Source organism: Zootoca vivipara, chromosome 2 (assembly GCF_965207765.1).
Source record: "Zootoca vivipara chromosome 2, rZooViv2.hap1.1, whole genome shotgun sequence".
In the NCBI taxonomy this organism is placed as follows: Eukaryota; Metazoa; Chordata; class Lepidosauria; order Squamata; family Lacertidae; genus Zootoca; species Zootoca vivipara.
In genome coordinates, this window is record NC_142584.1 from 99,946,835 (window position 1) to 99,960,040 (window position 13,206).

At 43.4% G+C, this 13,206-nt stretch overlaps 1 protein-coding gene across 4 annotated transcripts in view; it reads right to left on the bottom strand.

The window, feature by feature from the left end:
• The window catches only part of PTPRG (protein tyrosine phosphatase receptor type G), a 578,270-nt gene that overhangs the window by 452,416 nt on the left and 112,648 nt on the right, over positions 1–13,206 (bottom strand). For all 4 annotated transcript variants that reach the window (XM_088662505.1, XM_035106777.3, XM_035106776.3 and 1 more), the window contains exon 2: positions 242–346. In XM_088662505.1, the coding sequence (XP_088518631.1) occupies positions 242–346 (105 nt within the window). The remainder of the gene's footprint in view (positions 1–241; positions 347–13,206) is intronic.

The window sequence follows — 13,206 nt, forward strand, 5'->3', positions numbered from 1 at the left end:
CAAAGGCCCACATGCCACCAATCTTCACACACTGCCAGAGCCGTTTGCTGCCTTTTAAGCAACCAGCAGGTCTCTGTGGCATTGGGAAATGGATGCAACAGAAAACGAGTCTGCATGCATGGGTCCCCTCCCGAACGAGCCTGTTCCTCCTTAGACGCCGGTAAATTTCACGGTTCGGCACGTTACCTTGCTGCAAGGGGTAGGCAACGTTCTTTTTTTTCCCTTATCCGGCCCTGCTCACCTGAGTATGCCCAATAAAGATCCCCGGATGCCTTCCGCCGCCGGATTTGCACTGAGCTGCCATGTCTGCTTTCGTGCAGGGAGCCGTCATAACCTTCAGTCAAAGCTGAGGGGGGAAAGGAAGAAGCACAAGCTATTAGCCAAGTGACAGCCACTGACTGAAAATTAAATCATTTAGGCATTATTGGAATCATTAGGTCATCAGATCAACAGCCTCTGTACAGCTGAAAATAACAGAAGTCAAGGCACAGTTATTACGCTGATGAATTAATCGTCATGTGACAGAGTTCCTTTCCCTGCCTGCCCCTTGCCAGACAAAACTGACTGGCAGACATGAGACCTTCGGCAGATCGCCCTGACACAGCAGGATGAATAACCCTCTAGCAATAAAGCCACTCTCCTGACGAATACCAAAAAGGGAAAGAGAAGGAAAAGCTACTCTTAAGCAAAGTGACTTTGTGTGGGTCAACATGAATGTTCAGTATACCTGAAGGAGCGTCTCCACCCCCATCTTTCTGCCCAGACACTGAGGTCCAGTACCAAGGGCCTTCTGGCAGTTCCCTCGTTGCGAGAAGCCAACTTGCAGGGAACCAGGCAGAGGGCCTTCTCGGTGGTGGCGCCCGCCCTGTGGAACGCCTTCCCATCAGATGTCAAAGAAAAAAACAGCCACCAGATTTTTAGAAGATGTCTGAAGGCAGCCCTGTTTAGGGAGGCTTTTAATGTTTAATAGATTATTTTTCTGTTGTAAGTCGCCCAGAGTGGCTGGGGAAACCCAGCCAGATGGGCGGGGTATAAATAATAAATATTATTATTAGTAGTATTAGTATTATTCTGTCTCACACAGGCAGTAGACCCAGAGTATATGTGGGGACACGATGTGGGTGCAGCAGCTGCTGAAGCTGACCTCCATGGATAGCAAACTCCTGTAACTTTAGGAAGAGCATTTCTGTGTCCTCTGACCCAATGCCAACTTGATCTGCACTTTGGAAACATGTGCAACCTTGCACAGACCTTGTACTACCTACAGGACAGTCTGCTGCAAAGTCACACCCTCACCACTGCAAAAGCATAATCGGTTTTCTTCCCACTCCTTCTCTCCAAATCAGTATGCAGGGTCCAGTTTTCGAAGGACATCACCAGCAGGATTAATGGGGCATTTAGGGATTGTCTGCTACTGCCAACCCCATAGGAATTAAAGGGAGAAGAGGCCTGCACTGTGTTAGGCATAGCTGCCAAGTCTCCCACTGAAAAATGCAGGATCAGCAGCGGCGCGACACTGGAAGTTGCTTCTACGCATGTCTGGACATGCGTAGAAGCAACTTCCGGTGCCGGCGCCACCCGATTTCCGGTGCCCAGACATGGGTAGCGCGGCAACGTAGAAGCGACTTCCGGTGCCACGATACCCATGTCTGGGCACCGGAAATCAGGCGGCGCCAGCACCCAAAAATGGAGCCTCTGGCAGGTAGGAAATCCGGGGGATTTCCGGGATTTTTTTCCATTTGGGAGAACAGCGGGAAACAGATTAAAATCCAGGGGTTTCCCGCGAAAAACAGGAGACTTGGCAGCTATGGTGTTAGGTTCGGGGAAAGAAACAGACAAGAGAGCATAAAGATGGTAGCATTCCCTACAGCGATTGATCAGAAGGGCGAGCCCAATAAACAGTCTTGCAGTGTGACCTCCACAGCTAAAATCCTATAAGCCTCCTCTATTAAAGGGAAGCTATTGTGAATTTTAATAAACTCATTCATTTACATGAACACGCATTCAGAACTGCTTGTGGTTTAAAAGTGAGAAAGAGTTTATAAAATATAATCCATCAAGGAGGATGGAATAGCAAGCCCAAAGTTCTGGCCATTATAGAAAGGTGGATATTTTCCCACTTTTAGTGCGGTGTTTTTTTTTTAAATGAGGTATTCTGTTGCTGATTTGCTTCTGTTCATTGACAAGATTTTTGAGACCTCCATTAAAAAAAAAACAGAGGACAAGTTTGCCTTCAAGAATTAAATAAACCGGTTTCATCAGTAACAAAAAATAAACTAAGGGGTGGGGGGAACTTGCTGCATTGTTCCTTCTGTGCTTCACTGCAGCTTCCTTGGGCTTTTTGTTCAAAACTTAGCAAGCATTATTTTCTTTTAAATTAGAGCCCCACATTTGTGGAGCTGCTTTAGGCATGCAAATCTTTGTTTATTGCTTCTATACACTTGACTGAACAAAACTAGAGGTGTTAGGGCTTCCAAAAAGGCAGAATCCAGGCTTGAAAACAGAACGCAGCTCCCTCTCACAAAACACACACACACACACACACAAATCCAAGGCTGAATTGTGCAAACAAAATGAACTGAAATGTGTGTGGCTGGTTTTTTTTTTTTAATGAACAGGAACAGAAAATTATCAATGCATTAAAGAAGGACCAAGGTGGGCAAAGCCCTACTCAGAATCAATCACTACCTTTATTAGCTAAGTAGGTACCGTATTTTTCGCTCCGTAAGACGCACCTGACCATAGGACGCACCTAATTTTTTAGAGGAGGAAAACAAGAAAAATTTTTTTTTTGCTTTCTTGAATTGTCCTAGGCATAGCAGCCAACTCCTGGAGGCCTAGGTGCCTTTGCCCCCTATTAAATATTTGAGGAAGTCGTTCCCCGCCCATGTTGATGGGCATTGTCATTCATATAGTGTGCATGCACTTTGTCTTGAGATCAATTGCAGCGGTTCTCAACCTGTGGGTCCCCAAGATGTTGTTGGACTACAGCTCCCATCATCCCTGAGCTCTGGCCTTGCTAGCTAGGAGTGATGGGAGTTGTAGTTCAACAACATCTGGGGACCCACAGGTTGAGAAAGGTTGATACGGTATACGAGGTGGGGCTTACCTGCCCCCCCCCCAATATTTTATGCAAGTTGGAATAAGGAGGGAGGGAAGGAAGGGGTGAGAGAAAGAAAGAGAGACGAGAAAGGAAGGGGAGAGAGGGGAGGAAGCAGCCCTTTCCACTGTCACGGAAGCAGCCCGAGAGCCAGTTTCCCGCTGCGCCCGGCTCCGGCTCCTGCCTTCGCTCCATAGGAAACACAGACTTTTTCCCTTCCTTTTTGGGGGGGGGGGGAGTGTGTCTTATGGAGCGAAAAATATGGTATGTTTTGTGTAGAGGTGCTGGAGGAGTGGGGCAAAACTGAAGAAAGTGGAAGCAGAAGGAGATTCCTATGGCAAGGAGCTCTCCCCACTCCCAGTATAAGTTTTTTTTAATACACCCTCTAAGTTCCTTGATAGGCCAACAGCTTGACTCCCTGCTTGCCTCCTGGTGCAGCTACTTGCCTAGGTAGTACATTTTGCCTCCATAAGGTCTACCTTCCCATGCTCCTATAAACTGGAGATATGAGGCAAAGCCAGGACAATGGTTTGCAGGTAGACAAGCTTTATCTTCCCTCTGCCTCATCACCCCCACATCAAATTCAAGCAAACTACCAAGGAATGTGTCATGAACATGCTGCTGTCACACAGACAAAAGGGAAACGGCGCAACGTGGCATGTAAAATAGCTGCCACTTTTCGGAGAAAGGGGAAATGCAGCGGCTAATAATTCCTTAGTCACAGGCCCTCCAAAAGACATTTCAGTGGCACAAGGGTAAGGAGAACAGGTTTAAACAGTTTATAGATTCTGAGGAGAAAACACTCCCGTCAGCACTCAAAATTTAATCAATTGTAAAATCCTTTGTACTCGGGAGCATGAGTAGTCAAAGAATGGCAGCATGGCAATTCTATGGTATGGCTATGAATCATGCTATTGATTTCCAGTATCTTCTGTGCAGAAAATTAAATTATGCAAATCCAGGCCTTTATGAATCCTTTACTTTAGTGGTGTGAAATTGAGCACTTGCTTAAGTCAGCATCTTATTTATGCAATTAAAAATTTGACGCTCTTCTGAAAATGTGCAGTTTCACTCTCCTCTCCATAGACTCCTGTAACAATAAATCTAAGTTTATAACAGGTAAGCAGCTATAATACACAAGGATGCTATACTGTCAAAGGGCACTCTCTCTCTCTCTCTCTCTCTCTCTCTCTCTCTCTCTCTCTCTCTCTCTCTCTCACACACACACACACACACACACACACACACACACTACAGGACTAGAGGGGCAGCCTGGAATTTTCTTCTAATGCATTTTCTACAAGTGTTCAACAAAATGTATATATTATGTACCAAAACGGAACATTGCTGGGTTTTGTGCGAACCAGGCCACTGTCTCATCTGTCAGGTGCTTCCACTTCCATCTAATACACCCACATTTATCAATTACCATCCCTTCCGAAAACTCTCTACTGGAAATATTGTACTGAAGTTTACGTGGAACAATAGATCCCCTCACATTTCAAAGGCTGAAGTATTTTTCACATGCCCAATTTCCCCTTATTTTAATCAACATTAAATGTCAGATCAAACACACTGTCTAAAATGACTCTGTCTCATGCCACACGTCTATAGTCAAGCAGAAGCAGTGAATTTTGCACTGTTTTTATTTAACATTCTAATTGGCTTCCCAATTCTAATTGGCTTCATCTCATATTAACGTTTTCAATCAAATGCATTTAATAAGTGGCCCTCAAAGGTACAATAAGGCAATTCCTCCCTGAATATCTTTGCTGACATTTTGGAGTTCCTGCTGAAAAAAATCCATATTCAGAAATTGGTTTCTCCACGCACATCTATTCTGCATATACGGTAAATAAAAGAATTTTTTTTGCATGTCTGATATTTTACATGTTGTCATTCAAACACTATCAATTACTCATTAGTGTAAAGGCAAAATAAAACCTCAAAGCTGATCGCTCAACCTTTACTGTTAAATGATTTCACAATTCATTCTTGATGTTAGATTTACTCCCACCTACAATTCCTGCCAAACTGCACTTAAAATGATGCCTTACTTAGAATAATTGCACTGATAGAATTAAATAGATTCTTAAGTCAGTTTAGAAACGTAACACAGTCATTTTGCACCAGTTAAATCACTGGTCTCTGCACAACACCTCTAGCACCAGTAACCTTACATGTCATTATGAATTAAACCTGCATAACGTAACTGAATTTACCAGCATAAACACCAATTGTGGTTGGCATTTAGATCAAAGTAGCTTCAGTGTAATTGCATAAAGTATTTAATTCCTGCCCCACACCCATATTTATGGCACAGCATATAATTTCAGACTTACCACCCTTGCAACTACTCTTTAAATAAACATACACAAGATGTGTGCTTTTGCTAGAGGCACATTTTATCACCAATAGAATCTCGGCATGTAAGTGGTTTTAACACCCTTACTTTAGCCTGGCTCACAGAAATCACTTATTTGTATATGTGATTCTGAAAACTACTTCAAAGAGAGATCAAATATCTCCTTGAACAGGGAAAGAACAACCCATCTTCTTTTAAATCCCGAGTCAAATCCTGAGGCAAAGGGCAAGATTAGCTACAGAGTCAGGATTGGGACCCCCTTATGTGGTTGAAATATTTGGCATGCCGAACTGTGAAATTAAATGACTTTAATTCCTCCTCACTTTCTGCCATCAAGGTTGTGTCATCAGCATATCTGAGGTTGTTGATATTTCTTCCGGCAATCTTAGTTCTGGTTTAGGATTCATCCAGTCCAGCCTTTCGCATGATGATTTTCCCCAATCTACTTAAGCAAATTGAAGGAGCACAGCAGGGTCCGGGGAGAGGAGAGGAAGTTCCAGTGCCTAGTTCCATTTTGAAATTCATAATAATAAATGCTATTTGTAACCTAAAGGTAAAGGTAAAGGTACCCCTGACCATTAGGTCCAGTCGTGGACGACTCAGGGGTTGCGGCGCTCATCTCGCATTATTGGCCGAGGGAGCCAGCGTACAGCTTCCGGGCCATGTGGCCAGCATGACTAAGCCGCTTTTGGCAAACCAGAGCAGCGCACAGAAACGCTGTTTACCTTCCTGCCGGAGCGGAACCTATTTATCTACTTGCACTTTGACGTGCTTTCAAACTGCTAGGTTGGCAGGAGCTGGGACTGAGCAATGGGAGCTCACCCCATCGCGGGGATTCGAACTGCCGACCTTCCGATCGGCAAGTCCTAGACTCTGTGGTTTAGACCACAGCACCACCCACGTCCCTTATTTGTAACCTACACGTACATAATATATATTCATAAATACTGGACCACATGGCTCTTTTTTTTTTTTTAGACACAGAATTTGGGGGTGAAGGATTCAGTTTAAGAGAGCAGAGACTTAAACTTAGGTTTCACTTAAAATTTTAAAGAACATGCATGAAATAAGAAAATGTTAAAACCTCATTTTAATAAAAATCATTTTTGTTTTTTAAAAAATGCATTTTATCCATCGTGGTGGCATCACCCAATTTTTATATTGAAATGTTTTAACTCTCACTGACATGAGCAGAAAAATCACAAGGGCTAGATTGCTGGTGATTGGAATGCTTCAAAATGATGGGGAGGTTGGAATCCTGTTTTGATTTGTACTTAGGATAGTTGTCCAGCATTTGAGGCAAGAGACCCTGTTCACATAAATGGAAAGGAAGAAGTAGTGTCTAAGAACTGAATTTGTTCTCATCGTCCACCCTTTGAGCTCCTTATATGAAGGGTGCACTTGTCTGAATTTTGTTCAGGCTGAGGAAATGCTACCTGTAACTTGGCTGCCCTAGATCAAGACAATTCCACTGGCCAACCAACCTGCCTGCACACTGTGCCTCTTGTGATGTCATCCTTCTTAGAACTATAACTGAACAATGATGTAACAGGTCCGCCATAAGAAAATCTCTTTTGGCAGATCAACTGAGGTTTCTTCTGGCCTTCCTGGGAATTGGTTCAGTTTGTTCCAGTGTTTGAAGTAGAGAAGAAAAAATGACTGAGCAGAAGGATGTGACAGATGATGGTCTGGAGGACCAAAAAGTGCCAAAGGAGGCTTCAAAGCTGGCGGAACTGTCTTTGGAGTCTTGGACTGATGTCAAGACTCCATTTCAAGAACATCAAGGAGTCCAATGATGCAGACGGCCGCAGCTGCCCAAAACACTGGCACTGCCAGCAGATACAGCCTTCTTCACGACAAGCCAGTGAGCTTGGAAAGGGGCATGGCTGGCGAGATTATGGAGGACTTATCCAGCCACAACCTAGTTATCTACTTGTGGGGTACTATGTAGTGGATGCGTTTGTGAATCGTATGATACAAGCTGCTGTAAAAAAAGCAGAGAAAACTCACCCAGTGTTTCACATGCATGGAAACCAAAAGCCCAAGTTCCAAGGCAAAAATGGAAAGCCAACCATTTCAAAAGAGAAGCTTCAAAACCAGGTGTCAAAAAGGCCCTGCTCAATATACCGTAGCAAATATACTTGCTCAATGTAGCTGCCGATTTTGCCCACTTTCTAACTTGGGAAGAAGTAAGAAACCAAGAACTGGGGTTGAAGTCAGGAGCTTGAGAAAGCATTGAAAGCCAGCACTCAACAAAGTCTGGAGATGCCTTGGTAATCTGCATGAGCGATTCTCCCTCCTGAATTTTAAAGCCAAAACTGAATGTTTGATAAATAGTCGGTGTAAGCTACATCAGTGCTAAATATTTTTTCCAAGGCTGCTCCACTACATTCAACTTAATTTCACAATAAAGTTTTAACTGTAAAACTGATAATATTGGAAGGGTTTTAAGAGAATCCTAACAACTCAAGAGTAATTTATTTGATAATTAGCTTGCTATCTCGATACAGAATAATTCCATATTCTCTGCACCTCCATTCCTTATCTATCTATCTATCTATCTATCTATCTATCTATCTATCTATCTATCTATCTTAGCTCTGGTGGTTAGAGCATGGTGCTGATAACACCAAGGTTGCGGGTTCAATCCCCATATGGGACAGCTGAATATTCCTGCATAGCAAGGGGTTGGACTAGATGATCCTCAGGGTCTCTTCCAAGTCTACAATTCTATGAAATGCATCCACATATTCCTAGCGCCATCTCCTGCTTGGATTTCTAAAACATATTTTTGGGGGGAGCACAAGAATCTCTTATAAGCCCCCATGGTGCATGCAAGAAGCATCGCTCATTAGTTACACTCAATGTGCACAACATAAGGCATATTTTTTATATAATAACCCCCTCCTCATAATAAATACAATAATGTCCCAAACCAAGGGCTTTTGTTCTTCCACCACCAACAAAAATGTACGCAGCTCTAGCAGAATTAAGTCTCAACCCTCTTGTCACCATCATTTGTCAAGGATCTTGCTCCCTCTGCAACAGCAACGAGGCTAAGACACATCACCTGAACTTTGCAGAAACCCAGAAGACAACGGTCTCCTTCTAGCAGTAAGATAAATATCTCAAGTTTCTCCCATAAGATAAGCACTTTGCAAGTATCACAACAGTGGTACCTCGTGTTAAAAACTTAATTCGTTCTGGAGGTCCATTCTTCACCTGAAACTGTTCTTAACCAGAGGTACCACTTTAACTAATGGGGCTTCCCACTGCCGCCCCACAATTTCTGTTCTCATCCTAAAGTAAAGTTCTTAACCTGAGGTACTATTTCTGGGTTAGCGGAGTCTGTAACCTGAAGCGCCTGTAACCTGAAGTGTCTGTAACCCGAGGTACCCCTGTATTCTGTGAATATGCTAAACCTGAGAAATTCAGGCTCTTGTTTGAATGGATACTGTTTGGCTTTTCCCCGTGCTAGCCCCCTCACCCCACCCCCACCCCGGGCAACGTCCCAGAACATAAAAACAACTAATTTTGAACAAAAGCTCTGTCAATTCCTGCCCAAACTGAGCCCACACTGTTGCCATGCTAAGAAATACAGGTCCTCGTAAGTTGCTGGAACTGATTTTTTGGATCGCTACCCAGCATAAGGGCTTGTTAGAAAACACTGCTTGTTCTCTTTCAATAGAACTTTGCTCTTGAATCTCTTAACAATCATATTAAATGACCATCATCTAGAGACTGTTAGAACAATTTAAGGACGCGACATTCAAATCAGTTAGTACACATTAGGGTCAAGGGCATCTTTTAAAAAGGCACCTCTCAGTGCTCCTACCTCCCAAGGCAGGCAGAGGCCTGACAGTCTACATATTGCAATTAACAAAGAGCCTAACTCTGCTCCTTAAACACGACACTGAGAAAACCTAGGTTTTGTTGGGGTTTCCCGTCCTCTGTTGTTTTTTTTTAAAAAAAACCTGTAAAAATCTCCACACACCATTGCAAGGGAACCACTCTTTTCCATCGCATGTACAAGCTGTATTTTTCCGTGTATAAGACTAAGTTTTTTCTCTTTAAAAATCATGCTAAAAAGTGGGGGTCGTCTTATACATGGGTAGTGCTTAGGGTGGGCGTTTGATTGGTTGCTGCCGAGGCTGTCAGCGGCTATTGTGCGTGTTATTGGTTGCTGCGTCAATAGCTGGTGTGGATTGGCTGATGATCCGGCAGTTGCGCGGGCGATTGGCATCTTCTGCCGGTGATGGGACAGACAGGAGGTGGATTTAGCAAGGTGTGTGGGTGAGTAATTTTCGGCAACCCCCCCCCCAAAAAAGCTCAACAATCCTGAGTAATCCTCCACAAAAAAGCTACTCTGTGCCATCTCCCCCCATTTTCTTAAATTTGAGTCCCCCAAAATAGGGGGCGTCTTATACATGGGGGCGTCTTATAGACGGAAAAGTATGAAAAGTTCTCTCCCTATTCTTATACCAGGCATCCCCAAACTGCGGCCCTCCAGATGTTTTGGCCAACAACTCCCATGATCCCTAGCTAACAGGACCAGTGGTCAGGGATGATGGGAATTGTAGTCCAAAACATCTGGAGGGCCGAAGTTTGGGGATGCCTGTCTTATACAAACCTAAACAGGTACAAAGGTGTGCGGCAAACCACTGCCTGCTGAATAGACAGGAGCCCATGAGCAGGTCTTAGCCGTCTCCTCTGCACTGTGCTGTCATGTTAACGAGGGGCAGAACAAGAAGGCTGGAAGTAGAACCTTGGTAAGTTACATAATAGTGCCTTCCCTAGAAAGCATCTCTCTCAAATGTCCTTCAATGTAAAGGAAAATACAGCCTTTGGCAGATTTCTGACAAGAGAAATTGAAGGGGCTGTGAGGTGTTTGAGTGAGTACCGTTTTTCAAGGTCAGCCCAGTTTAAAACACACATTCAAAACCTCATTTATTCGAGAGAGAGAGGTGGAATTTACATGCTTTCTGTTGTAACTCATTGCACATTGCTCTCTTTTTACTGCATTTTGTAATTTTTCGTTGCAGGCGGCATCCAACGAAACAGTTCCACTGTCAGCTGCGGAAAGGAACTTCCTCTCCCTCTCCTCTCGTCCCTGCTAAATCTGCTCTGGAACACTGAAGGAACCCACAGAACATATTTAGGGAGCGTGAAGGGAAAAACGCTCCAAAAGTGCTTGCCCTAGTGGAAACTGTTTAGTTGGAAAACACCCCCTTTTTCCAGAATGTGGGGGACCGATAGTCATTTTGTGAATAAATTCAAATCATTATCAAAATCTCCCAGATTAATCAAACCATTTACAAGGTCTTTTACACCTCCACCTTGTGATTATCTGAAACTTGCTGCTGTTTATAAAACAGATTCTCAACCATGGCAGCCAAGTGTTTGTCCAAAGGAACAAAGTATCCCCCAGTACCAACTCAACAGCTGTAATAACTGCTATCTTATTAAGTATACAGTTGATTTGTTCAGAGCGACGGCGCTTACTAGGTAACACCTATTTGCCTATGTCATTATTCCCTATTTTACTTGTGAGTTTGAACTGAATTCTGAAATTCATAAAATGTTTACTATTTTTGAAATTAAGATGCTGAGCAGCCATAAAAACAGACACTTGCAGACAAGCTGTCTGGATCTTTACATAACACCTCTGTTTTTTTAAAATAAAAAAATAGGAATCACTGTCTACAGAAGACTAAAAAATGTAGGAAATGTGATGGTAGGAAACTTAGAACAATTAAGTAACCACATAAATTAGAACTACCGGTTTGTAAGAATGACCCAGCCTGTGTTCTAATTTAAAAATAAAATGAAATAAAATCTGCCTATCTGCATTTGTGAAGGGTCTCCTGGCTGTGCAATAATTTACATATATTGTCGCCCATAATCACCCATTGCAGTGGAAAGGACATTGGATAGAGCAAGACCATAGAGGCCAAGGTCCCTTTGGCCTCCCCCAATAAAATATTTGAGGCGTCTGGGTCCCCCTAAAGTTGACAACATTGTCTTTCAAATAGTGTTCATGTGCCACATCTCATGATCAATTATGTGGGACAGGGTTTACCTCCTCCCACCCAATATTTTATTCAAGATGGCACCCCTGAGTAAGACAGAAGGTGGATTTGTGCTCCTTGAGGAAGAAAGGCAGGATACAAATTCAATAACTAATAAGAACAACAATTTAGTAAAAACAACAATAATAACATGCTCCAAGGAAGCTACAACCACCACAAGGGAGATCACACCTGCTTTATTACAGTGCTAAAATATTGCATTTACAAATGTGACTATGGCTTTCGTGTTTCTGACCTTCCACCACCATGTTTCATCATCCCTTTTGCCTAACAACAATGAGAAGAGGTTGGTATCTAACCTCTTGGGCCAAAAAGTTAGCCCTCTAAATATAACTCACCAAGAAGAAAACTGATATGAAGCCTGTACAGAAAGTATTTATACCCATCTGAAATCTTTTCATATTACTTACTACTACTACTACTACTACTACTACTACTACTACTACTACTATATTTATGAAACAGGCCCAAATATGTCTACCTCATAATTCGAGACAATTTAAGATACCCCAAACTAGTCATTTTGCATACTTGGTTGAACATTCTGCATGCTTAGCTGAAAGAAGCTCTATCGCCTTTTGACCACCTCCGCCCCTTTTGAAATAAAGTCAAAACTGCAACATAAAATCCTAAGCGTTAAGGAAAAGCCTTCCTTTATATGGCTTTTCGAGGGAGAAAAGCATCAAATCACTTCTTAATAACCTTGCTGTGATATGTTATCTCACATTGCCATCTGCAAGAGAATCTTCTGTTACCCATTATTAATTTTTCCTGGCAACCGCCTAATGTCACTACAGAATTATTTCTCAGCACAGGTAAAGCGCAGGGAGCTTTCCGTCTCCTCCAATTCCAAGCAGAGTCAAGGGGGAGGGGGCCAGCGGTTGGGGTGGTGGTGGAAGCAAACAGGCGAAGGAAGTAAATTAGTGGCTGTATTGAAAGGGTCAGGCCCCCCACCCCACCCCCTCTACCTTCCCACACGCAGAACCTTAGAAGTATCACAAATGCGCCCAAGCAAAGGAATTCTCAAGCGCCAACTGGTAGCATGGCCTCTGTCCTCAGTTCACCCTGCTGTAATTAGGTGGCACGGCATATGGCACTGCTAGTCAACCTCTGAAGAGAAAATAATGTGACCTTAATGGGGTTTGCTGTGGCTTCAATTTACGCTTTTCTGTGCACTGCAAAAATGGAGCTTCTTCTCACTTCACTTAATCTACAAAGCTAATAACACACACACACACACACACACACACACACACACACACACACACACACACAGAAAACTCCGGAATACAACATCACTTCTTGTACAGTTCTCCACAAGGAATGAAGAAATTCTGTGCCTAAGGGGGGTGGACTGAGAAAAGAGAGGCGGCTGGGGATGTTTTCAGCGATCACGGCGTACCTCTCAGCCACGCAAGTGCCGAAATTAGAATACCAGATAAATATTTCACAAAGGAGGTCCCAGAGATGCTGACAATCAAGGCAATGTTCTGAAATGAAGGAACATCGCATTGTGCTCTACGGATATTAAGGCTCCTTTCCCAGGGAAGGTGGAAGTGTGAATGCTGCCACAGGAAAGCAGGTGTAAGGAACCTTCCTGTCTGGCCCTTGAGACATGCCCCGGACCCCACCCCCTTACGAGCTCTGCTCTG